Source organism: Lingula anatina, chromosome 2 (assembly GCF_051362555.1).
Source record: "Lingula anatina isolate TDL-2025a chromosome 2, LinAna3.0, whole genome shotgun sequence".
Lineage (NCBI taxonomy): Eukaryota > Metazoa > Brachiopoda > Lingulata > Lingulida > Lingulidae > Lingula > Lingula anatina.
Genome location: NC_141768.1, coordinates 14,592,512 through 14,619,402, shown reverse-complemented (window position 1 = coordinate 14,619,402; position 26,891 = coordinate 14,592,512). Strand labels below are relative to the sequence as shown.

The window sequence follows — 26,891 nt, the reverse complement described above, 5'->3', positions numbered from 1 at the left end:
CTTCAGGAAATGCGGTGACAACGGAGACACAGAGCAGTCGCTTATCCCCTGTGCGTTGACTAAACATCTATTTAGTGAGGGAAATCACAAAAGATTCTGTAGAAGATTTCTCCTGCGCTGGTCGCATTTTTTGTTATATTTTAGACTATTCAAGCGGATCGCAGGCGATCTCGCGCTAAACAATTACTACAAATGTTGGAAAGCGGTCTTCAAGGAGAGAGGTACGTGAACTAGTTTACATTCGCACACACACACAGTAGTTGATTACCTATATATATAACTCTGTGATAAGAAAAGCAAACTTACTGTTGACTGATATCCGCTTGTATCCGGTATATTAACAGTGCTATTCTTGACTTATCATTATAGTCCTAGACGTTAAGTAGGTTTAGTTTTTTTAGTTTTTATTATACATCATATGAAAATGTCAAGATGCGTTTATGTTCTCCGTGCAATTAGTGTCTGAATACTCATCTAAATGATGTTATCATTAACACTTAAAGGATTAAAGATTTTGAAATGGGACGATTGTATTAGTATTTTAGAGAATTGCCACCAACCTTTCTTTTTCCCTGGCCTCTGTTTTGATTAACTATTAAAATGTATAAAATGGGCGATTACTACTTTCTTTAATGAATAGGCAGTAACTTACTTGGTTTTCAGTCTGAAGTTCGGTCACGTCGCACAATACTGACTCAAATTATCTTGATGGCAACTCGTAAAAGCTGCAATCCGATTCTTTTTTATCGATTATTTTGGTGTAGGTGTAGTATGTTTTTTCATTCATATACCTGTTCTGGGTGTAATGTAAACCCCGACTTCAACACATCACACGAGGAGACTGTATAGAAACGCATGTATTTATTTGCACTTCAGACAAAAATGTATGTGCCACTAATTGTTCATGTAAAATGACCAACCATTTTAACTGCAGTTTCCAGCAAAAACCCGGTTGTTTGTCAGTTGAATAAAGAGATTATTTGCGTGATTTACGTCTTCGTATCGCATAATGCATTTTTGTTATCATGCGACCACTCTCCAGAAACACGCGTTCTTCTCTTCTGTGGTGACATGAGAAGCAGACACACCCACACACATAATCTCTTTCCTTTTAACTCCCAACCCTGTTCTTTTCTATAATTCGTTGCAGACGATTTTTCTCAGTCAATGTTCGTATGCAGATTAACCGTTGTCTGGTTTGAAATTGGTGCTTTCTCACGTGTGCACGTGCGCACACACGGGCATGCACACACGCCACACACACATACACACACACACACACACACAGAAACAGACGCACATATTTCATAATTCTCTCTCATGTAATTATTTAAATGGTTGGGCAACACATCCAATATACTAGCTATAAAAAGCTGTTTGTATTTGTATGAATAAGGTCTATTTATAGCTACCTAAATCACCGTCACTAAAAGAGGGGAGGGAGGAGGTAATGTTTGATGTAAATGCACATTACAGATACCGAAGGATAATTTGCATTCAAATTGTGTACTCCTTGGTGAATTAAAATAATGATAGCAGGCGGTCGTCTTTTCGGACCGTTACCCATGCAAGAAAAGTTAAGAGAAAGGGGAGAGAAAGAGGGCACCTGAATACGTCAGCTGTGTTGGTTCATATCCGCCATGAAAGATTAATCTTTTTAAATGGAGTTCAAGTTTTCGAAAATCTTGTTAATGTTCAGTTTGTTAAAGGACACTTTTGGACATGAAAGACTACTAAGATCAATATCATTTAGTAATTTACTTTACAAATTCCATCAAAAACGGGTCTTATTTTACCGATAAGCCTAGTTTAATGTTCATCTTTGAAAACATGAAGATCGCGTGATTAAAATTACTTAGTAATCTTTCGAGAGGAGTATTCAGGGAGCGACCGAGTTTTGATTAACGATGTTCAGACAAAAAGAATTGATAGCTATGTGGCGTTCAATACAAAAAATATAAAGCCAAAATTGAGCATTTGTAGTCCTGATGACCCTCTCTAGACCACCACAACCATTTACAGTCAGGATGTGGCAGCCTTCTTTACCATTTAAGTCAAAATTTGCATAAGTTGGGTTTGAAATCATTAAAAAACTTTACTGGATTTACAATAACTCTTTGTAGTGGATTTTAAGATCAGTGGGGACGAGAAAGTCTCGACGAGAAAGTGTATCCTTGACAGCACCATTGTAGGCACATAATGTTACATTAGTTTATAATTTTTCCTTCATACCTTGAATTTTGATAAATTTATTTGCTATGTTTAATAATTATGTTCTAAGTTGTGGCGTAAACGGGAGTCAACCAGCGCTAGCTATCAAGTTGAACTTAGGAAGGGAGATTTACTGGTGCCACTCCTTTATTTTTGAAATTTTAGTATGATAAATTCCTGGAACGGGTCAAGAATATACATACGTGTAGACAAAGAATAAACTGGGAGCAGTGTACAAAATTGTTCTAAAAATTGTACATCACATTCTTTTTCAATCGAGTGTTACAAAAATGCTACATGAGTTATTGAGTCAAAAGTTACATTACAATAGCTGAATTCCAGGTCTTATAAACGGATTATGCGTTTACTAACACTACTCGCAGATCTTTTAGCACTAACGCCCATATTAACCACAAGACCCACAAATTAACCACCACTGCCAGAGTGGATGAATGTTAGTGCTAGGTACCACTTCGTTTGGTGCTAAATAATTTTACGGTGTGTTGGTTAATTTGTGAGCATTGTAGTTAATATGGGCGTTAGATCTGCGGGTAGTGTTAGTAAACGCCTAATCCGTTTATAACACCTGAATACAATTTTATTGGATCATAAATGATGGATGGTTTTGTATCATTGAAATCATAAATTTAGTACGTATATTTCATCTATTCGACCTTACTGGAGGCTTCAAAACTACCCCCTCACCGAAATAAGATAATATCATGTTTACCCTTTTAAACAACCTTTATGCTATCAACCGTATATCGTTTTCGAAATAATTTATTTGACATGACACCCCCCTTCATGTCGGCTACACTGAGGGATACTTTTCGAGGTTAAAGCAAAAACTTAAGAATTAAACTGTATCAGTTTGATAAAATAAATGCGGCCCAGGGGGTCTTATGTCAACACCTACACCCCGTAGACCAAGTTAACATGTTATCGGGACCATAACACCAACATGAATACAAAAACTTGGAAATCCGATACTTGCAAATTTAGCAATTTATTGGTCACTTTTGCTTGACTTTTTTCGTTATTCCTGTTAAAAGTATCAAAACATTATTTTATCAAAAAACTATTTTAAAAAATACTGAATCGTTTTTATACTTTGGTTTTAACTTCCTGTTTGGGATAATACATATAATGGCCGGTTTTTTGGATTGAAACAGAAACGCACAAGGCATGTAGCTGTAAAGAGTGTTAAAACTAAGTTTGCTATTTCTTTAGAAAGAAACACCGGTATGCCACAGCCGATCGTTAAAAAAAAAAAGACAGCAGCCCCTTCCTTTAATACAGATGTATTCAGTTTTTCTCTTTCTGATTTTATTATATGTTAACCCACTTTTTGGATTTGAGATTATTATTTCCAATCACGTTATATTGTCAGTTCATTCATAATGCATTTGCTTACGGCGTTAACATGTTTCTTGGAATTCATGATGTCGCTGTCCGGCCATACATTTGAACCAAGGAGGTCAACGTTCTCATACAAAAACCACCAAACCGCATTCAAGGCATATCATAGAAAGAACAGACGGTGGCAGCAGGCTGATTGTTTCTATCTTCTTCCTTGTTTCTATCTTTTCTTGATCTAGGCCTAAGAGTGACACGCAGAACAGTATGGTTGTGGGTAGTCAGCTGCATGGTTGCAGTTTCTACATAAAGCAAGAGGTTGATCTCATGGAGTCAGCAGCGGTATACAACGCCCCCGAGTATAGCAGCGCTGATGATGTTGCCCCCAGTAAAACCGAGTTTCTAATTCCAAGTACTCAGGAACAACAGATAGTTGACGACAAACAAGCTCTTCAAGATGTAAAAGCCGGGGAGTTAAGGTAAGGAGTGGTCGATGATCGAATTTCCTCTTTAAAAGTTAGCGTAGTAATATTTATCTCTGCTGTCAACACGCTTATTGGTTCTGTCGTTGGTCTATAACCGTGCCGCACAACAACGTGCAAATGCTTTGAGCGTGTTCCAGAGTATGCTGCAGTATCCCCGTTTTGTGCGCGGATTATCTAAGCATTAGCACCCCAACAACGCCTTGGATGACGTGGCTTCAAATAGATCTACGATTTTAAAAGGAGATGCAGCACATAAGAATAGCTGTCATGAACTTAAATGAGACGCGCGGTACGTCTACTACCTTAATTAAAAAGTGTAGAGTATTTTTGAAGATCCTCCTAGAACTATTTACCTGACTTTCTTTAACGTCAAAACCCGAGCTTAATTTTCTAGATGTATATGAAAAAAACCATGAGCCACGAAAAGGTAAATAAAAAGCTTATATCTTTTTAGTATAATTTTGTAAGTGATATAAGTAGCAAACTGCGACCGTGTGACACACTCAGAGAGTCAAAGTCATTGTACGTTCATTTTCCATGCCTGTTGAGCTTATAAATAATATTGGGCTGGTTTTTCACACAAGCGTCCAGTATGTTGAGCTGTTAGATGTAGGTATTTCACAGTTTGCCGTTATGAACCACACAGGTCTACCTTTGTGTGACCATCTTGCAAGCATGCGGGAAGTTTCTTCAAGGAACAACGGGTTCTGGTCAATATTACACTGGATCTCATAATGATAAGTTACATGCACATTATCCAAATTACACATTATTGAAATAACAAGAAAATGCCCATCGGTGTCGCAACATGAGCTTTCCAGCATGCAATTGTGACGCTCACAGCAATCGGAAAACATTATTGTTTTCGTGTTCTTCCGCTATTATGTCAGGGCCTTGCGTCAAGAACGGTTGCCAATTCATCATGTTTGTGTCACAAATCAACTCTGAAACAAACACGACAAATTTAAAGACATACAGAAATAGAAAAAAAGTTACCCTGCCACATACGATGTAGCTAGTTTGCAGAATTCCCCATCGAAATGGGCTTACAAGTGATACCATACGACAAACAGATGCATCGCACAACAACACAAAATAACCAAATAAACTTATTTTTAGTGGTTTCAGAATAAATTTGAAAGATAAAGGTGAAGAAAGACACATCTGAGTCGTTTAAGTTATCTAGAAATGACGCGCATGAGCAAAATATCCGTGTGCACACAAGGTACAAGCACAATGTCTAATTCTATTTAAAAATACACATCGAATTATTCTTTAAGTTCTCTTCATATACACCCTCTTGAATTAGAAAGGATGTACCCCGGGAAATGTTTGTTCTTCTTACAATACACTGTATTTCCACCACTTGCATATGCTGATTTGAAGATGCGTTTTCTGATATTGTGAGTGCCTGGTTTTAGCGGTTCATCACAGAGGGCGCTGGGAGCAGAGATAACGATGTGCTTTGGTTTATCCATGGACCTCAACTAAATTTAGTAGGTTTTTATCTTGCCGTCCATTCCAACACCTGTTCTTCTTCCACGCACGGCCCAACCCTTGTCCCGTTTCGGCTGGAATCGGCTTGTCGCTAAAACCGCACAAGAAAAGTGGTCAGAACGTGCAGGGGGAGGGCTGACCGAGTTCTTAAAATATGGTAAATTCCAAAGCTATAAGCGTAGCAGAGTCAGTCGTACGTGAATGAACTGTATAAACTGTAAGGTTGACGGATCTGTGTTTTGCAGAGGTAGATGCAACAAAACAGCTTTCACTATATTCTTACTTGTCATATTTCCCCTTGTCAATTGAAAAGTTGAAAATGCCATTTGAAAAGTTCGGTAGATGACTGTTAGATAAAACTTATTAGACAGTTATGTGTACGTTTTCTGTTCTTGTCGCTCATCAAAACAAACAGTACACTTGTCAAAGATGGAGTAAATGGGAAAACAGTCTTTGCATAACAAATAGCATATACTTTTCCATGTTAAAACGAGACGTATTCCTGCTACAACGATTAGTTTTTTTTTTTCGTTTATATTAATGGACGCTTACAATATTTTAGCTACAGAAGTGTTTGAGTGTGTTGGCGATACAGAGAAATGTGAGTTTACTCAGCACAAACATTGAGCTCAGTTTTGCGTTATTCAAATTCGCGGAGTCACTGAGACGTCACATAAAAAGCACGAAATCATATTGCTGTGTCTGACCATCATATCGCATACGGCATCAGGCTTTTTTTTAATTGAATGGGATGTTAATAATTTTGTTTGGTTTTCTCTTGAAGCCCAACACAAAACGTCTTCTCAGAACCAAGAGATCAAATCTTGACCACTGGATACGCACAACAGATAATTCAAACGAAAAATCAACTCCGTGATTTTTGGTGAATACGATCTTTAAGCATTAAAGGAAAACAAACATGTTTAACTTATCTTTCCAAAAGGTAATAAAGGTAAGGTTACGAATGTTTTCTTGTTAAACTGCGCTCTTGTAGATCGACCGAACCAGTCATTTAGTATTTCCAAAGTTCACAGGCTTACTCCTACTGATAAAAATTATCAAGATACACTCTGTAAAAGATTCATCTCTTATATCATTTAATAAAGTATTAAATGAACATGAGTATACAACTATATCTTTATTAAGCTGATAAAAAAGGCAAAGATCAAGTCACAGTCTATGCTTACTGTTGAAGAAAAGTCGCTACACATAATGAAACAAATGAAATACTAATCTCTTCCGGTCCGTTCCTCACATTCGCAATACCCTGGATTTTAAAGTGACGATAAGGCTGCCAAAAGCGGTGCAAAAATTTGCCAGCAGGTCTACGATCTAAAAGGGGGGGGGGGGGGGGGCATGATTTAGCATTAAACAGTTCCAGTTTTTACTTCTCTTTTATCGTTAAAATAGAAAAATTATAATAAAAAAGAAAGAAAGAAAGAGAAAGAAAGAAAACATTTCTCTGTTTCTATTATAAGCTTACAAACCACTAACCTGACACATTTCTACAATAGAACTCCCCCAACTTCTTGCTAATGACTTCACGGCAACACAAATACAATGGAAATAAATGCCACAGCACACTTCAGGGAACAGGAAAACAACAGGATTGATGCATGTTCCTGTACAGAGTAGGAAAGAAAATCTATATTTATATGAAAGCTCTTGTAGGTTAAAAAAAATAGGATTGAACAGTGCTTCCTGTAAATCGCTTTTTTAAATTGAATGGAAACAGCCTCTTTTAGTAAATTAAACTAAATATTATTTGTTTATTATTTGTTTATTTGTTTATTATTTGTTTATTTGTTTACTTATTTATTTGTTTATTTATTTATTTTATTATTATTTATTTTGGAAACAGCCTCTTTTAGTGAATTATACCTGTAATAGCAGACTAAATATTATTATTTGTTTTGCTGTCTGCATGTCACATAACTGTATATCCTGTATGATATCACCATGGAGTACTTAGAAATATGTAGTAATAAAGATAAATAACGGGTTTACTAACAACAATAAACATTTGAAATAAATAACAGCAAACACATCGCCCATATTAAGACCTGTCTAAGTTATATGGCATCCTTAAGTGCTTGAAAAAATAAGAATTTCAGAAGAAGTTGGACTTGCAAATATTTAGATTAAGACCAGCTTTTAGCCTTTTTTACATAGACACATAAAATCAACCTTACACAAGGCACACACCCTGACTTGGGAAATATCTGACATCAGCTAGTCTTGTATATTGCATTTGAAAACTAACATAATGGGGGAAAGTATTGCAGACAATTAACTAAAATAGGAACCAACTGAAACCCCCTGTTGGCTAGCAACTGTCAGCTTCTTTTTATTTTTAGAAACAATTGATTCAACAATTGACTACACCTGCCCTTATGTACACATGGAATACCTTCTGGGTATGAAAAAGGGGCAAACTTTAGTAAAGGTATTCTATGTACTGGGTCCAATTTAGTCAACAATCACTACAGCCTGTTTAAACAAACCTCAGAATTGCTTTTAAAAAATCTCAGCTAAACCAACAAAATCTAACTGTTTCTGGGGCAGGTGCTAGGTGTTATGGCCACCGTCTAATCCTCCCTTGGCTACATCTACAAATTTTGAGGACTCAAAAGCCTACTGCCTTCTCGAGTGAAAGCATTGTGTTTACTAGCATCTTAGAGATACACTACAGTACCCAGGGATGAATGAACTTGACGTCATCACACCATGTGATCCGTAAGTAAACGCTTATACAGTACCAGTATGCTTGCGTATGTGTAGAATCAATAGGAGACAGTATAATAATAGGTGCGTGGTATATATAATAACACCAACCTTGCCTCCCACAACATTTCTTACGTTGACGTTCAAGCTATCACAAGGGGGTGTGTTTCTCGGTGTGATACTCACACAGCTACCGTACAGCAAGACAGACATGCAGAGAATGTTGACTGTGTCTGAGAGATAAAAAAAAGGAATTACAGTGGACAAAAAACATCATGATGTTTAGGTAAATTTCATTTTTGTTTTAAATGAAAGTTGTTTTGCACTTTTAGATAAAAATTAGCAGTCTAAAACTACCATGTATTACTAAGAGTATGTAAATATAGAAGAAAATGTGTTAATTGCCTAAGTTTACCAGTTTTTCTGAGGCTAGAGTTATTTCTGCCTATTAATTGGATGACTAATCATAAATTGGATTTAAGTGTGTGAATAAGGACTTAGACATTTTAAGTGAACTCTGATATTTTGAGTCAGGGGTCAAATATGGTTTCAATAATGAAACATTGTTGAACTAATTTGTAATATTGATTTTCACTGCCTAAATTATCCTAGTAAATAATTTCCCTAAGCGGTGAATTTGAACGATGTATGAAAACTAAGTTGTCACTTAGCACAAATCACTTTACCTGTTGTGTAAACAGAGCAATTCAGTTTAAATCATTTTCTTCTTTTTGTCGGTATAAAATCTTATCCTTTTAGAAGTTTTTTCAAAGTACAGCGTAAGAATTAGAAAGGAATTTATTTTTAAATCTTAATTATTTTTATTTTTATTAACCCACTTGATATTCTACCTGTCTGACAATTGGAACAATCAATTCAGCTATCTTTCATATCTATTTTTAGACCCAAGCATTTATTCTTGTGCTCTACTTTTTTAAGCCATTGAGGCCCTACATATACTTTTGTCAATGTTTAGCCTACGGATTTGGGCATTGTTATTCATAGCACTGGCGTCACAAGCAGGGGAAGGCATTGTGCAATAGAAAAGAAGGGGCATATTTAAGTGGGACTTGTCGGAAGAGGATGCTGACCTAACTTGAAAATTGATGTCTTAATGTCATAAAAGAAGATTTGTAGACAAATACACCACTGAAGCAGAGACTGAGTACATGTACAAACGCCTACACAAAATATTGTTTACTATGTTCACTCTAAAGCTTCATATAGTGCATATTTACTAATGCTTACAATGAATATTTTCTATCTAAAACTTTGATTACAAAATTTCTCTCAAAGGTTTTTCGGGTAATATTTGGGATAAATGCTTCCATTGTTAGGTGCAATAGCCACTTTTCATTTTATATTTTGGACTATGACACTAAATACTATCGATCTTCCACATTATTATAGTAGAAGAGACAGCACCTCCTTTATAGTGGAACTTATGAATACTGAGTATGACGGAGTGATGTTCTCAGTATATATATATAGCTTGTGCTATTATTTAAGAGTGATCTGTCGACACTTCAAAGCATTTTTTTTAATGAATAAGTTATTAAAGGTACATCTTAAAAGAACACAGTCTGTCTATTATATATCAAATAACACAAAATAATAATTACAAAGATTGAAATAATATCATACTAAGACTTGGTTAATCTGGCATAATATAAATCAAGGCAAGGACGAGAAATGGAGAGGGAATAAATTTAAATTTATTACATTTTCAAAATGTTTTAATATATACTTTTGACATTATTCATAACATGTACATTCTCCATACATCTCCCTTATTATCAATCTGGTACACACACAAACACATACTCCCATTAGATGCCACAAGTCTTTACATTAAAAAGGAAGTATGCCACCCAAATAAGGCAACTAATTCTTGAAATCATCCTGATTCATGGACACACAGGATATAAAACAGGAATAGTAAGGAACTTGAAGCGGATGTAGGTGTCTATTACTTATACTTGGAATTCAAGCATGCAGTACTAGTTGTTGGATCAGTAGTTCCAACAGGAGGTAGCAGTAGCTGATAATGCAATATGGAGTAAAATCTGTGTGCATTCATGTTAGAAACCAGAAAAAGCTTGGATTAACAGACTCAGGTGTTGAAACCTGAGGGGAGTGAAATGTGTGTTTTTATCAGATAGTATAGTTATGCTACTACTTATTAGAAAAAAAAAGATAAACTCTGTAACTTAAAGTTTTAAACTGATGAGGATGATGGATATAAAATCCCTTTCTGAAAATAAGAATAACCCCATTCAAATTTGATGAATCATTTCATGCATTGTGATAACATAAAGTTAACAAATCTCATTATTTTTTATTTTCCAGGTCAACCAAAGGAGCTTCCAAGGTCCGAAGGGATCAAATTAATAATGAGATTTTGGTTGTGCGTGACCTGCTTCCCCTGCCCGAGTCAGCAAGACAACGCCTATCTCAACTTCAGATAATGTCCCTAGCATGTATTTTCATTAGAAAGAGCAATTATTTTGCAAGACGTAAGTATAACTCATCATTTATCCTTTTGCAATTTTCTTTTGGGGGAGGGGGGGCCTTAAATTTTTCTGAATATTATATGCAGCAGTAGGTATTGCAAATACAGTGTTGTAAATATAGGGAATATCAGGAATTATTTGTCTGTCTATCAGCCAGGCTAAGCCACATTCCTCAGTGAGAGGCATTGTAATGACTGAAAATAAGTGCCAATGAACATAATTTTAATGGACAATATTTTCAAATGATAAGTATTTCATTTATTGGACAACATCCATCCTAGGATACAGTTGTGTGTAACTATTTAAATCAAGAAATGAAAGGCACTCCTGCTGACTCTAATTCTGAGAAATATTTCCATTTCAGTATTCGGCAATCCAGGATATAGTGTTGAAGGGCCATTCGAATTTGCACAGGTATGTTTTCTATGTGTTAATGTCTTGCTGTACAGTAAGAAAAGTTTTAATTTAAATAAAATACATCCTAAATTTCACCAAGTTTAACAAATGTAGGCCTAAAATATATCCATTTTACTTGAAGAATAAAACTGTCTTCCGTTTGAATAAATTATACAGACATCCCCTATTTAGTAGGATATATATACAATAAATATATAAAAACAGTTTATCATTTTTTACCTGATCCTTATGACGTCAGTGTAGTGTTCCGCTCATACATCTTTTCACGAAAACGTATGACGTACGGAGGTTGACAATCATTGAATTCACGTGGACGTCATAGCATCAGTGAGGTCATGAAAATCTGATAGTGATATTTACAAAGTGAAAATTATTGCGCCTCACTTCATCTGAAGTAGTGGGTAACAATACTAACATTTGTAGTGAGTACTTTATTGTGAAATGCTACATGTCAGTGGAAGTTCATCTCTTGTGTAGTACTGAATAGGATAAATATTAACAATAAATTATTCTGTATCATGTATTAGACAGTGATTGGACAAGAAAAGGGGCAGGTACAAGAGTTGCTATTTCATAAGTGACTGTCACATACATGTATCTGAGCATATTACAAAAGACCTCCCAAGAGGCAAAAAAATGCACTCATATACCTTGATCTACAAAATCAAAATTTAATTAAAATTTCCTCTGTGTGTGATCAAGTGAAATGCCAAACCAATTAACTGGCAATGACCTTAACAGTTACTAACATTTGGATAAACACAGGAGTAAAATGACATTGAGGACAAAAAAAAAAAAAAAAAAAAAAAAAAAAAAAAAAAAAAAAATATCATGAGACAATGTCAGTGTTAAAATGAAAGGCTAGATTCAATACCAGAATGGAAGTTCTTTTGACTAAAAGATAATATTTGGTGCATGCCACACCTTAACTGTTCAGCTGAAACAGGTTAATTTTCAAAAAACTTCAGTATGACAAAAATTAGAGGAAATATATAAAGCCAGACTGTAAATGTATTGCTTTAGCACATACGCTCCTTTGTGAAAGAAGCAATACGACCCTGATTTCCTTAGCTTATAGGTCTCCCATGTTGCCTTTTATCCTTATTGTCCCTAATTCGGGTTTTTATCTCAAATTTACCTAACCTACTGGTTTTAGGTCTCATATATTTGAGCATTTCAGACATTGTCATTTATGATTGTAGCTTGAAATTCATCAGTGCATTAAATTTTGTATTTTGGTGCAATGAACTTGAACTGATAAAAATCGTTTTACATGGCTGGTTAACAATGGGTACCTAGATGCAAATCACACATTTTTTTTTTCTTTGATTGCAGACACTTCCAGGGTTCCTTCTGGTGGCAACCAGGGATGGGAAGATGCTATATTTGTCAGAAAATGTTACAGAATACTTAGGACATTCAATGGTTAGTATATATACATACTAGCTACGACTTGCTTTAATTTGGTTGAAAACTGGTTTTGGCCATAGGCTAATTATGATGAGACCATGATGACACTGGAGGTGCTGACATGATTAATTCATATGTTTCATCTTCTTTTCCTTTTTTAAAGCAGAAATTAAAGAGACGTTTTGGTCTATTTTAATCTAAGGCAATGTAGTGTGCATATTAATTTTTTATATAGAATTCCAACCATGCAACTACATTTTAGACACAGGCACTGGTAATATCACACGCAAATGCTTTCTTCATCTAATATATACACTGCACTTGTATGATGACATTATGTCAGCTTACTGGGCACTTTGCTTTTTCAGGTGGACATGATGACCCAAGGGGACAGTATATATGATATCATAGATAAGAGAGACCATACAACAGTTCAATCACAGCTCTTGCAAACTTCTTTTGGGGAGAGTCAGAACCAAAATGTTAGATCTTTCTTCTGCCGGATGAACATAGCCCGTACCTTGAGAAGACAGAGTAGTATTGGTGATCAAAAGGTGTGTTTTTTTTTCACTCATCAAGTTTGTTTGCTGTTGTGTGTTTTTTTGAGAGAGGGATCACATATCTGCGTGGGTGTGCTACTTATTAGGTGTACCTGCACAATTAGGAAAAATTCATTGCCTTTGTGGGTGTGCATGCATTATTTGAATGCATTCATTGTTAAGGAATTTGATATACCAGGAAGAAACCTACCAGTATCAGAAACATGTTTACATGTAAGTGGTGAAATGTAATGAATACTAAACTCACTTCATAAAAGGTGCATTGTAATTTCACATCACTAATGTTACAAAACTTCAAAAATCAGGAAAGTTGATGTATCATTAATTCTTTGAATTATATGTTAAATGAATAACTTTTTTCCCTGTTTTCAGATTATGCATGTTCATGGGCAGTTCATTCAGCCTATGATACGAGACCACTATGGAAACCAGCCTGTATTCCTGGCCCTGTGCAGCCCTCTCATCACGCCAGAGACCAAGGAGACGGCTCTACAAAATAACACCATGGTATTCAAATCAATTCACAGCCTAGACATGAAGTACATGGAGATTTCACAAAGGTAATTAAAGTACTTCCTTGTGCTTACTTTTTTAAAGAAGAAAAAAAACATTAGACAAGTACGAAGAGATAATTTTTATAGTATAGTTCCTTTTTAAAAAGTGCTGTGTAATCTTTACAATACATGTGGGTGTAATATATGTTGTAGAGGAGAGCATCATCTTGGTGTCACAACAGAAGATGTCACAGGCAGGTCCTGGTATAGTCTTTTACACCCAGAAGATGCACAAGAGGCAAGAGATAAGCATGTGCAATGTAAGTAGCTATGGCAGTGTAATAATAATAACAATAATAACAATAATAATAACACATATAATGATACATTACAAGCTATACCTTTTTTAGACTAGCTGCATTTAGCCAGGGCAAGTTCTCTTGTAAGAACAAATACCATATTATGAACAACCATTAGTGCACCATACCTATTTGCCACAAAATATAACTAATATAAGCGTAGCACGATACATGAAGACCAATTCTGTGTCCCAACTGACAAAAATATCATGTAGCTTTCACCACACCTAAACACTACATACCCAAGAGTGGTTGACTAATGGATTGGTACATTTATGGACAAGTGAACATGTCCCTCTAGGGGTTCAAATGATTGACATGTCCAATGTTTCAATTTTTCAGTAATTCATTCAAGTCATGAAATGGGGTGCATGCTCACTGTACGACTGATAAGGAACGACAACACCTGTATCTGGGTGAATACAGTGATGCACATACGCCAGCCCTATATATCTGATAATGGAGAAGCTGCTATCATGTGCATTAACCAAGTCATAAGGTAAATAGCCCTTTTTGAGATATCTTTTATAATGAATTGCTTATCTAAATGTGCCATTCAAATGTTTAGGTTAAATCTCATCCTTTGGATCCTTGGAATTAACTTTTAAAATCCATATTAATTTAGAAATTGTCACTAAAAAATAATGGGAACAGAGGGGAAAATATAATTATTTTTAAATTAAACATCAAGTAGGCAATAACTCTTCTTCTTTGAAAGTCCTAGTAACATTAGTATACAAAAATACAACATACCAGACTAACCAGATTAAAACCAAATGCTTATCATTATTTGATTGGGTGTGTGTCAAATGATTGACAAGTACCCATGTTCCAGTGGGTAGAATGCTGGTTTATTAATCATCAAAAGTGCCAAGCATAGTTGCATGTGGGCTAATAAATTGAAAAATGTACACTTCAAATTGTCAATGCTCATCAGTGCAACTCTATAAGTGGGATTTACAAGTCTAAAAGTTATAGGGTTATTTGGTGATGATAAGATTTTGGTGATAAATGGCTATCTGAGGATATGTCTAAGAATTCCAATTCTAGGTGAGAATAATGCCTTTTTACCCCGAGTTTGTCAATCAAATTAGTACTTTCCTCCCAGGAAAGCCGAAGTCGATAGCTAGACATGAAGGACAAAATGAGCAAATATACTTGTCATGGCGCTGTAACAGAAACCAGTTTCCTTAGTATTATTCTGCTCTAGTAAGGCATGCAAAGCTTCATTCATCATGACCCTGGAGATGCTTGGATCCCATTCACCTTGGTCTATTAACCAGTGATTGTTCAAATACTGAGCCAAGTAGACACACAGTGACATGTATTGAAGAGAGGATGTGGCTTTCAGAAGGAAACATTCATTTAGTTCATGCAAGCATTATAACAATACAGTTTTACCGTTATAGAATTCAGACAAAAATGATAAAAACCATCCCCAAGTTCTGTAAGTTAATTAGGAGCATAGGTAAAAACTAACAAGGGCAATCAACAGTTAACAATTTTGTATGAGCATTACTTTTAGGGAAGGGATGGTGACAATTGCATTTTTGTACAAATCTTTCAAATATAGCTGTACTTGCAAAGCACGGCTCTCAAAACAAATAAATAAATTGGCAGATAACAGCAAGTTCTCATCAAAAATTTGCAAGATAATAAAAAGCCAATTTTTGAAATACATAAAACTGGAAAATTTAAATATTTCAGCCAAAGCAAAGATTTTCACAATACTTCATGGACAACATCTTTGCAAGAATTCATCTTATTATTTACTTATGTTATATTTTTTCAGTGAAAATGAAGCTCCATATTTCAAGATGCAAAGTCAGATCTACACAGCTCAGATGGCCCGTAACTCAGAGTTCATGTACTCCCAGCCCACCAGCTACAGCCCACAGCGCTGTCTTTCACAGTCCATTCCACCAGAGGGTGTTCCCTATGCTTTAACCACAACGCCAGTTGCTACAATGGATCCATACAGTAGTGGTTTCTCCACTTCCCCCAATCAAACAAACTATGGAGGCCAGTTCTCTCTTAGGACAGCCCCTCAGCATTATCTGGGAGACAGCACCAGTGGAAGCTACACCCATCCTGACATTGCTCTGCCACCAAGGGGGAGCCTGGGCAGTTTCAGTGAAAGCCCCTCTGAGTACAGCCGAGGAAGCTCTCCAGGACTACAGTCAGTCTTCAGCCCCAGTGCCGCTAGTCAGTTCTCTTGGCCTGAGCAACCTGGCAGTAGTATAATGGCAGATACCATGCACTGTACATTGGCTGACCCCATGAAGTCTACTCTGGGAGACCCATTGCAGTCTTGTGTGACTGAAACCTTGCAGCAGCCCAGTGGTATCAAACGCAAATCTGAAGATCCACATCCAAGCTGTCAGCCTTCCAAAATGTTAAGAGTGGGTCACTCACACAGTGACGACAGTCAGGGTGGTATGGGAGGGATAGGAAGTGGCTTCGGTAGCTTCCCTACAGAGGCATCATTTTTGTCAGCACCATTCTTTAGTTCACCAGAAGGAGGGAACTCAGGAAGTACATCTTTTGTCTATGGCTCTATGCAAGTCCTAACACAGAACAGCTATCCAAGCTCAACAACAACACAGCAAGCCTTAAAAGCTAAACTTTCAATGATGTGCATGGCAAAGTCAAATGCCACTAAGCCTCTTACAGACTTTCAACCACCCACTCCAGAGTCTCCTAAAGATCAGCATCCCCTGAAGACCACAAAAGAAGCAGTTGCCACTGAGACTGCAACAGTGCCCGACTCCTATCTTACACCCGATTCATCACCTCTGCACATCCATGGGGATTTTCTTCTAGGGGACCACAAAGAGACAACAAAATTTCAACTTGAAGAAGTCATTGCCACCATCACAAAGAATATCAGCCAGGAGCCAGTCGCTGATTTGGAAAAGTTTGAGGATGATGAGAAGCACCTTTTGCCAGTGATTGATGCAGATGTGGTGGATGAGTGTTTGAACTCAAAGACATCATCAAGCCAAGCTGTTCTGAGGAATCAATCACTAACATCATGCACTCCTTCTGTGCTGACCTCCTTACCTAGTCAGAACTGTTCCACATCAGTTGCTAAGAAAGCTACCAAAACTGCAGCAACGCATGGCCTCAAAATGACAGATGAAGACAAGACCAACCAGTTCTTACCTGTCATCAATGTGATGGAAATTGAAAATTATTTCAACCACTTTGACGATGATAGTCGGGATTCCACTCACAGCTTTGAAAGCCATGCATCACCAAGACCTTCTTCAACTGGAATGGGAAGCAGTCCAATCCAAGGGCACATGTCTCCAGATCCAAGTTGTGCTGGCACAACAGAAACCAGTTATGAAAATCTTCTTGAAACAGTGGGGTTCACTGGAGACATTTCATTTCTTATTGAGTCATTCCCTGTCCCCACGACCACTACTGATGCCATGTCCCTGATGGATGCTAATAACGTCCTTGGTGACAGCCTGATTGGAGATTGTTTTCCAGCGACTACCTCCTGGAGTCCACTCCATCAGCAGAATACTCCCCCAAGTTATGGGGTTATTGTTTCAAACCAAGAACTGAGTCAACAGCTCGGTGATGTAAACCCTCCACCAAGTTATGGTGAGTATCTTATTGCATTGTTGAAAAAATAACATTATGATCTCCTTTTTAAGTTTAACAAATCATTAAAATTTTATAAACTTAACAGACATTAGTTTAAACAGTGATCAATATTCTTTCAGATTAATAGACAAGTTCCAAGCTTCTCAATGCAATATATATTTTTAAATAATACAGGAAATGTCTCACAGTATCCTATAAGTATTAATTTTAAGGTTATCTCATTTGTTTCCCATAGGTGGACCAACAATGCAGTAAGATGTCCCTTCCTGTAGATCGGGAGTTGTATCTTATGTTTCGCCAAAATGTCTGTAAGGCATATTGCCAGTGATAGATGGTTCAAGTTTTGGTCGCATTGCTGCCAAGTTCCAGGATGAAAGAGCAGAACTGAAATGGACAAATGTTCCATGTGCTATTTGCACCAGACCAAAGCTTTGGCATAGATCAAGACTGTTACTTGATACTGCCTTCACCCATCTCTATTGAATCACCTTGCATTTCGAACTTGTTTCGTGCAGTGCTGACTATATACTGATGTGTTGTTAATTCCATGAAGATCAACAGTAAAGCAGGCTTTACTATGCATATTTTAAATACAGGAATATTCGTTACACAGACCACAAAAGTATATGGCAATTCTCAGTATATACAGTGCTGATTCAATACAGGTGGGCCAAGTAAGTTGCAGAATTAGGATGCTCTGCAGGCAGAGCAGTTACAAGAAGAGATTATGCGAGGGACAATATTTGCATTTAGTATATATGCAATTATATGTGTGCTATTAACTGAGCTAGAAATATACTTTAGGGTATAGTTATATTATTTTCAGTTTTTCATAGTTTTTCATTTGAAGTATTTTCTTTGGTAGAGTAAGAATACAAAACTCTGCAGGCAGAGCTGTTTGTAGTTGTATAACTATTATCAAGGTGGTGGATCCAAGGGCCATGTTTAAAGTGTGAAAATATTCAATAATTTGACCACAATGGATACAACAGTAATGTGAAAAAAATCTCTTCAGTATTAAGAAATAAAATTTTAAAAAAGAAAACACTACTTTAAAACCTCTGGAGCCACCACAGCACAGCAGCCTATTTTGCAAATGTAGTTAGAATGGTTGCAAAGAGTAATGTCAAATTCTGCTGGCAGAGTTGAAAATATGAACCGATACAAACCGAACCCAAATTTATACCAAATTTCCTTTTTCTGTATTCACTCTGCAGGCAGAGTGGTTAGATATAACATAATTCAAATCACCTACCTAAGAACTGGATTAGTGGACAGCTTACTGGACTGATGTAAATTATTGAGAAATATGTTTGTTGCCATGGTAATATGGGGCATCTATCCAGGTGTTCATTAGCTGCTGGTAGTGATTGCCACCTGGATATACCCATTAATCTTTTGGTTATGTTATCATTTTGAGACAGAAGCCATACTTCAGCAGTGTTTAAGCCATTTTCAGCAATCTATAGCCCTCCCTCATTGAAAACTAGGAATTTACAGAAAAGTTTGTATAATATAAACAAAATTTGTTTTTCCCCACAAATTTGAATAAGATAATTATGAAAATCATTTTTTAAAGAATTTACATTTAGGTGTGTAGATGTATAATATGGTGATATTGATTTTAAACATGTAGTGATTTTTCAATTAGATGAAGACCATGCACATGTGAGCCTCTTTTCTGAAGCTTTTTGGTTCATTGGGTCAGGAAAGGTAGAATATAAGAACCACAATTTCACTGGTTGAAGTTCAGTTTTTGACAGTCAGTCCTGGGATACTGAAGGGTGATATCTAATTGAAGAACTTAAATTGATGCATGCATTTGATGGAAATTATTGTTTTTGAACACTTTGCTTGGCAATGTGCTTTTTTTAGATAGAGCAGTTAAATTGTTTTTAACATAGAAAAATAGAGGACTATGAATGCCATTGAGGAGCTGCAGATGATATGAAGTCATTAAATAACCATAGAACCTGCTGGTCAGGCATAAAAATGTGTGAATTAGGAAATAAACATATAGTGAAAATGATAGGTAAAGCATTGTAATATAGGTTTATCTGACATATTTAAATCAGCTGAAAGTTTCAAAGTAAAAACAGATGCTTACATAGCAAATATCTGAACAACTGTGAGCAACTACCCAAGCTTTTGAAAAGGGTAACAATGACTGTCATTTTTTTTTCAATTATCTTGCTGGCCAAGATCCATGTCTAGTTGATGCTGTCCAGTCAGTAATATTATAAGAACATATTTAACCAAAAATTGTCTATTGTGCTTAACTTTATTCTAATTTTTATATGATTTAACCATGTTCACTTGTACAGAGTGGTATTTTAATATTACTTATAAATGTAAAAGTATGCAATTAACAATATTAACATTATGATGGATCAATATACAATTTGTAAAATGGTAACTATATATTTAATTTGATATCTTGACATATTTAGTTTATACAAAGGATGCATTATGTAAGTGGTAACTACATATAGCATACAAAGTAAATGTGTACTTCAAGTCTAATATGTATTTTTTCTGTTGTATAATTCCCTGACCTTCTAAATTCAAATGTAATGGCTTAATATGTGCCTGTAGCATCTCAAAGCAATTAGTAAGATTAAATTCAAATGATTGTTTTTTTATGGTCAAGGTGTATGTAAATAATGTTCTCATCAGTAATTATTGTAATAAATATCACCACAACCCATGGTATTATTTTTGTTTTTCAATCTCTCTCTTTCATGTAAGTATAAGGAACAAACAAATTCACAAGTCATAACCCAATGTTACACCAACTAATTAATAGTTATAACAGTAACAGTGAAAAACTGATGGTTGGTCATTCAAGAAACATTGGGGGTTTGTGTGTCAGGAAAATTCAGGTCATACTGTATAATGGAACACTCCTCAGTATAAACTTTGTTATGGATGGCAAAATTTTAATGACATCTTTGGTCCTTTCATTTTCATAAATGCTGGTCACATAAGTATACAAACGTTTTGCCAAATGCAAAGATAATTTACTTTGACTAAAGAAAATGAAAACTTTTTTGTGGTTAAAAAGTAAATCATCTCTAAATAGACAAAACATGTTTTCTCCATATATAATACATGATATTTTGATCTTCCATGTAAGGAGCTAGATTATGTGAATGACTTGTGGATTGATAAATGTCCAAAATGCCATGCATCAAAGGCTGACAGCACATCTGATCATTTCACAAAAGGTGGTGAGAAACCTACTTTGCCATCTTTTCTATAATGTTTGTCATTTTTATTTGGCTGAAATAGTTCATCTAGTTAGCAAACACAAAGTTTGTTCTTGAGTGAAACCAGTGTCAGTTATTTATTTGGTTCAAACTAAATTATCAGGTCCAAAAGTAACTGCCTTTTAAGAATTCTGAAATGGTTTAAGTAAAAATCAAATGCCAAAGTTAATGGGAAAAATCAATGGCAACAGTTGCAGAACAATTCCCAGTGATGACTAACACAATCAGAAATTTCTCACCTAACACACTTTTTATATTGAAACCCTTCATTTAGTGATGTGTAATTTCCAACTTGGCTAAAATAAATCCAATCCATATCTAATAAGGAATCAAACTTCCAGAGTTTTGCTAAAAAAGGGTTACTTAAAAATATCTGTGAAAAATTAGCATTTCAATTTTCCCTATGATAGAGCTTCTTAAAATGATTATCTTGACTTTATAACTAAACAAATCAAATGTGCAATCATTTATTCAGTGAGGTTTAAGCTAGCACATTGGAATCAGATAAATTTCCAAATAATTAACATATATTTCTATAAATATATATCTTTACTCAATGTCTATCATATATGCAATATTTTAATGTATGTGGTATCTTGTTTTCCTTAAAACCACTCAATACCTTTCTAAATGAATACCATTCAAAGTTAGAGCTGAAATTTGGCAGTAAAATTTACCTTACATGTGAATGCAATAGACAATCTGTTGATCTCAGATAATTTCATATTTGCTTTACTCTTCTTACCTTCTGTCTATTCAGAGTATAGAGTTGCAAATGTCAAATACCCTGTGTGTCCAGGCATTTGATGAGGAGGTAAGGCAGTCCTAAATGAAAACATTTCACTGTTTTTCCTAGTTTTATGCTTGTATTGCCAACCTGATGATCCTTCCACCTTAGCATATTTCACTTGTGGTGAGCCGTTATCATCTACTTGTTCCCTTTTTACATCACTGGAATGTCCTTCACCCTCACCCTGACCCAGTTCATGAGGATCTTTCATATCACCTAAATCGGGTTCTGGCATATTAATACTTTTGACTTCAAATTTTCTTACAAGGCATTCCATTGTTGTCACGTCAGTAAAGTTGCTTTCTGAGAGAACTTCGCACACACGCTGAACTTGTTCTATACATGGGGAGAAAGAACAGATGCGTCCACCTTGAACAAACAATGAGATGTTCTTCAGACAAAATGGAAAAATGTAAATCTCATTTAGCAAAAAGGCGCATTTTATTTGGGGTCAAGCTGACTTATAGAGTGAATATTATGAACTTTTCTGATGCAACACATGTAGCTTAATTCTATCCCATAATACTTCTTTTGCTCTCTGCAATTGCACAGATTAGCACAATAAGCAACACACAGATCACAGTGAGACTCCTTCATGAGCTTTGTTCACGTTTTTTTTTTTTGTTTGATTGTTTACCTCTGGTATTTGGAGTGCCAAGCATCCATCAATCACACATGACTCCATGATCTGATTTGACACTCCAAGCAAATGAAATTGATTAGCGTGCAGCACACTAATTGCCAGGAATGTGCTTATACAAATTTGAGAATGATTGTACTATAGCCATTGTAGTGAACGACCACCATTCATAGGATGAAAACAACATATGATATAAGACATACAACATCAATATTAAATATTCACCTTGGAGTTTGAGTGCCTGTTTAGCAGAAAGTACAGCTTCCCACGGTCTAGGCAGATCCAAAAACACTGCATCAGCTATGTGGTCAAGTCCAAACCCATCCATGCATACATCCCTATGGTTCACAGTGACGAGGTCAGACAACCCATGATCTCTGGAAGAGGAAAAAATCAGATGAAGAGCTACCATATTTTAAACAAAATGTTAAGTGAAAAAAAATCATCCATTATAGATACAGGCCTACAAATGTGATCATTTCCAATTTATATATAGTACAAGTAGACAGACACTGGATAGGGTGAGGGGGATGTTTCTTAAAGTAAACATATAATAATGTTTTTGATAAATATGACAGAACTTCAAAAGTTTCTAAAAATGTCTGCCATTTATGAGTTTAGATTCCAAATTCTGATTTTTAAGTCATTGTTAAAAAAAAATTTTTTTGTGTGTTTGGCTCATACAAATAAAAGTTAGGTAGCCAGATGAATGGTATTTTATGGCAACTCCATAGCACATGTACAGGAAATCAGGAATGGTGATCAACGAAGCAAAAACAAAATTCATGGTCATCAACGGAGATAAGAAGGACCCAGAACCAATCCGAGTGCCAGGTTATAACATGGAAAACTGTAACACACACATACCTAGGTGCAGCGTTTAGCCAGGACAAAAAGAAACAAGCACAATTACTTTAGTTTGCCGCGTTCATACAAAAGAACAGAGACTTCCCATTTTGGATCAAGACGTGGCTCTGCGCCGGGGCTAATGCAGCTAATGGACTGTATATGGCAAGCTATAAAATACTGCTAGGAGTGAGGATGTCCACGCCCAACAACCTGACACTGGCAGAACTTGGCATACCTGCGCTGACTGCAAGAGTTAAAAGAACTCAAAAACTATTCCTTTCAAGAATACTGTCCGAAATATGGGGGTTAATGGAGGACCCTTTTTTAACCATATGGGAACTATATAGGAATGCCCAAACTAAGGGCACTAGCTACCTGACTAATTTATTAAAAGAAACCAACAATTTATGTTCATTAGATGCTAAAAAATGAAAAATAGCTATTCAAAATCACAAAGGCAGCAAAAGTGTGGATTACATAAATAAAAAACCCAAACTTTACTGTATACTCAATGTATACAGAGTCGGCAAAGGAGGAGAACATCTGATTATCTGCCCACAATTTGGCAATCGAAAAAGGCATGTGGTCCAGAACCCCTCGTGACCTAAGATTATGTACTTGTGATTCTATACAGGCCGAAGAACACATTCTTTGTGAATGTATATATTCAGCAGACTGTCGTCACAAGTTCACCAGTACTGATTTCACAAATTTAAATCATGTATACGCAACTTTTTGCATCTCAGATGTAACAAAATGTATTAGATTGTGCCTTGGGAAATACTAGATTTAGATTACATTTTTATTAACTTGTTTATATTCAATGTACGCAGTTGGTCAAATCCTATTTATAATCTGTAACACTGTATCATTTTGCCCAGACAATAATTATAAGAAATTAACTAACTAACTATACTTCTTTTTTGTCATTACTCCCTTAGAGGGGTGCAAGTAATAGTGACCTGCAGCTATTTAAAGTGGGATCAACAACTCCAACATATTTCTAGCACACCAGCCAAAATAAAACATACTAAGGGACTTGAACCATCCCCCACAACAAAGCCTTATGCTCAGGTGTTATTCTTAGATTTTGCTAAGGCTTTCGACAAGACTGATCCTAATATCTTAATGGAAAAATTAGAAATTCAAGGGATACCAGACTTTTTAAGACGTTGGATTTATTCCTTTCTTTGCGAATGGTTGTAACGCGTAAAATGCAGTAGCTTTAAATCTGCTTGGGTTCAGCTAGTGGGAGGAGTGCCTCAGGGCACTAAATAAGGTCCCATTCTATTCCTTGCAATGATCAATGACCTCAAAACTTGTTGTTCAGACATTAAGTTTGTTGATGATACCCCCATTTATGAAATTTGCAAATTTGGCAAAACACTGCATCTACCACAAGCAACAGATCAATTGGCTGACTGGGTCAAGGTAAACAAGATGAAACTTAATGTAAGGAAGACCAAGTCCATGGACATAAGTTTTACCAAGAACTGTAATCTTATAATACCAACATTCATGGAAATAGATGGTGAATGTGTAGAAAAGGTCAGAAAGTTTATACTTAAGTTTTATTTTAACCCCAGACTTTAAGTGGGCTGAACACAACCCAACCATGTATGCTAAGGCATGTTTAAAGCTCTTTTATCTCAGACAGCTAAAGAGGACAAAACTGGACATACAAGATTTATTAACTATCTACCATTCTGTAATAAGATTAGTTTTAGAACATGCGTGTCCAGTGTGGGGACCAGGTCTGACTGCTGAGCAATCTGCATGTCTAGAGTCAATTCAAAAGAGAGTCTTGAGGATTATTTGCCCTGGTCTCAGTTATTATGCTGCCTTAAAAGTTTGCATCATCCACACCTTAGACAAATGTAGACATTTGCTGTATCAGAGGTTTCATACAAAATTGTGAAAAGTTGGGTCATTTATTGCTCGAAAGAAACACCCGTCCTTTACGAAACAACACCAAATTTTCACAACCAAAAGTGAAGACAGAATGTTTTAAAAATTCCTTTATTAATTATTGCCTTTTTAATTTGTAGTATTTTAGGAAGAATTTATTGTTTTATAATTTAAAGTTTATTGTCAATTTTCTTTTAAACATACTTTGTACAACCTCAGTGTTGCAATTTTACCTAATAAAATTGTTCTTATTATTATGATTATTAATAACGGGCCTTTTTTTCTAGTTGGGATCTAAAATGCCCTCAAATTTTCTTGGAGATTAATATTATCATAAATTACTTGAATTCCTCCACTGCTTTCTCTGCACGTTGTTTGTGGAATTCGTATGTGTACAGGTGACCAGTGGGGGCAACTGCTCTGATAAGCGCATGGGACAATGAACCACTGCCAGTCCCTGAAACACAAGAAATGCATTATATGCTTTAATTTGTAAAATGAAATAACTAGTAGTGAACTTACTTAAAAAATTATGCATCATCACTCTTATTTGTTTTTTGATGGGTACTTTATGTGCTAATTAAGACAAGGAAGATACAGCTTTTGATAACTGTAAATGGTGATGATGTGGGGGCAGATTAGCATTTTGCTAAACCTCTCACCTCCTCTGCAGCTAGCGCGAAAATTCATGCACTAGCACTCCTATTGACGATTCTGATATGTACTGGCTGTGCTGTGATATGTGCCCAATGGACAGGCCCCACTAGGCTTTAGCATACAAAGTGAAAATCAACTAGAAGACCCAGTCTTTAAATAAATTCCGCTCATGCGCAGTGGGTTACTGGCGCTTGAAAACTTCGCGTCTTGACCAGAGTAGATTTGACCTGGTTTTCGTCTGTTTATAACGGGTGTATGATTTTACGATGGTCAAACTGGTAGATAGACAGTTCGATATTAGCAAAGTGACAGCTTTGTCGATGGGAAAACTGGTTGGCTTCACAGTTATGTATGTATTGAGGAGATGAGATGTAAAATAAAAATTTGAAAGCTGCTGCAATGGGGCTGGTTCGGCAACTGGTCCTCATTTCCCACTTTTTAAAGCCATTGCTTTCATGCGTTAGCACAGCCAGTACATATCAGAATTGTCAATAGGAGTGCTAACGCATGAATTTTTCGTGCTACCCTAAAGCTTAACTTATTTGATAGTTGAACACTATTATTCAGTTATATATATACTTATATCTTTCATGTGTTACCAAACACAAATCAAAAAAGTAAACGGTAGTACTAGTTATATACTAGCTAGTGACCTGAGAGGGTGAGACTGAACGGACCTGATTCCACTACTACATTTCCAGGTACAAGGTCTAATTGCATTAAGACCATACTGATATCCGTTGAATATAGAATCTGCGTTCGATGAGGAAGATTAACTGTCCACAATTCTGGTGTAGGGTGTAGTACGTGCATATAGCCTTTAGTTGCATGTACTTTACTTCCAAACTTTATTCCTATCAAGTCCTCATGCTTGAGTGCCCCGTATTTTGTTTGAAATGTTTCTCCTTTTTTGACCGTCAGGGGGTACATATTTTCATGACCTATATGCAGGATAACTGTATCCCCTTCTTCAATTATTTCTTTGTATGCTGCAAAACTCATCTTTTGTGTTCTTAGCGCTTGGGTTACGCCTAAGTGTAATACAATCTTTGAAAGCACCGCTCATATGGGCGCAGCCATATTTGCTTCTAGTGCGCAGGCTCTCATGCGATTTTACCGTATGTCGTATTTCAC

General features: G+C 36.0%; 2 protein-coding genes across 10 annotated transcripts; one reads left to right on the top strand and one right to left on the bottom strand.

Moving 5' to 3' along the window:
* LOC106152998 (uncharacterized) lies at positions 1–20,351 on the top strand. 4 transcript variants are annotated; one of them, XM_013526753.2, is made up of 11 exons: positions 1–221; positions 3,810–4,046; positions 10,623–10,789; positions 11,151–11,200; positions 12,539–12,628; positions 12,982–13,167; positions 13,546–13,733; positions 13,881–13,987; positions 14,369–14,525; positions 15,819–17,641; positions 17,880–20,351. In XM_013526753.2, exons 1-11 carry the CDS (start codon positions 193–195, stop codon positions 17,897–17,899), a joined length of 3,054 nt encoding a protein of 1,017 aa, XP_013382207.2. In that variant the 5' UTR covers positions 1–192; the 3' UTR covers positions 17,900–20,351. The 4 variants fall into 4 exon arrangements, with proteins under 4 accessions (XP_013382207.2, XP_086860317.1, XP_013382208.2 ...); XM_087004191.1 differs by lacking the exons at positions 1–221; positions 3,810–4,046 and adding an exon at positions 7,405–8,285; XM_013526754.2 differs by lacking the exons at positions 1–221; positions 3,810–4,046 and adding an exon at positions 8,315–8,559.
* On the bottom strand, positions 4,481–26,888 carry LOC106152999 (tRNA (adenine(58)-N(1))-methyltransferase catalytic subunit TRMT61A). 6 transcript variants are annotated; one of them, XR_015332802.1, is made up of 5 exons: positions 26,411–26,888; positions 25,443–25,557; positions 22,569–22,720; positions 5,373–5,640; positions 4,481–4,996 (listed from the first exon to the last, which is right to left on the bottom strand). XR_015332802.1 is itself a non-coding variant. In XM_087004193.1 (4 exons), exons 1-4 carry the CDS (start codon positions 26,757–26,759, stop codon positions 5,546–5,548), a joined length of 711 nt encoding a protein of 236 aa, XP_086860319.1. In that variant the 5' UTR covers positions 26,760–26,888; the 3' UTR covers positions 4,481–5,545. The 6 variants fall into 6 exon arrangements, 4 of the variants coding, with proteins under 4 accessions (XP_086860319.1, XP_013382210.1, XP_013382211.1 ...); XR_015332801.1 differs by having other exon boundaries at positions 5,398–5,640; XM_087004193.1 differs by having other exon boundaries at positions 4,481–5,640.
* Between the last annotated feature and the right edge of the window lie 3 nt (positions 26,889–26,891).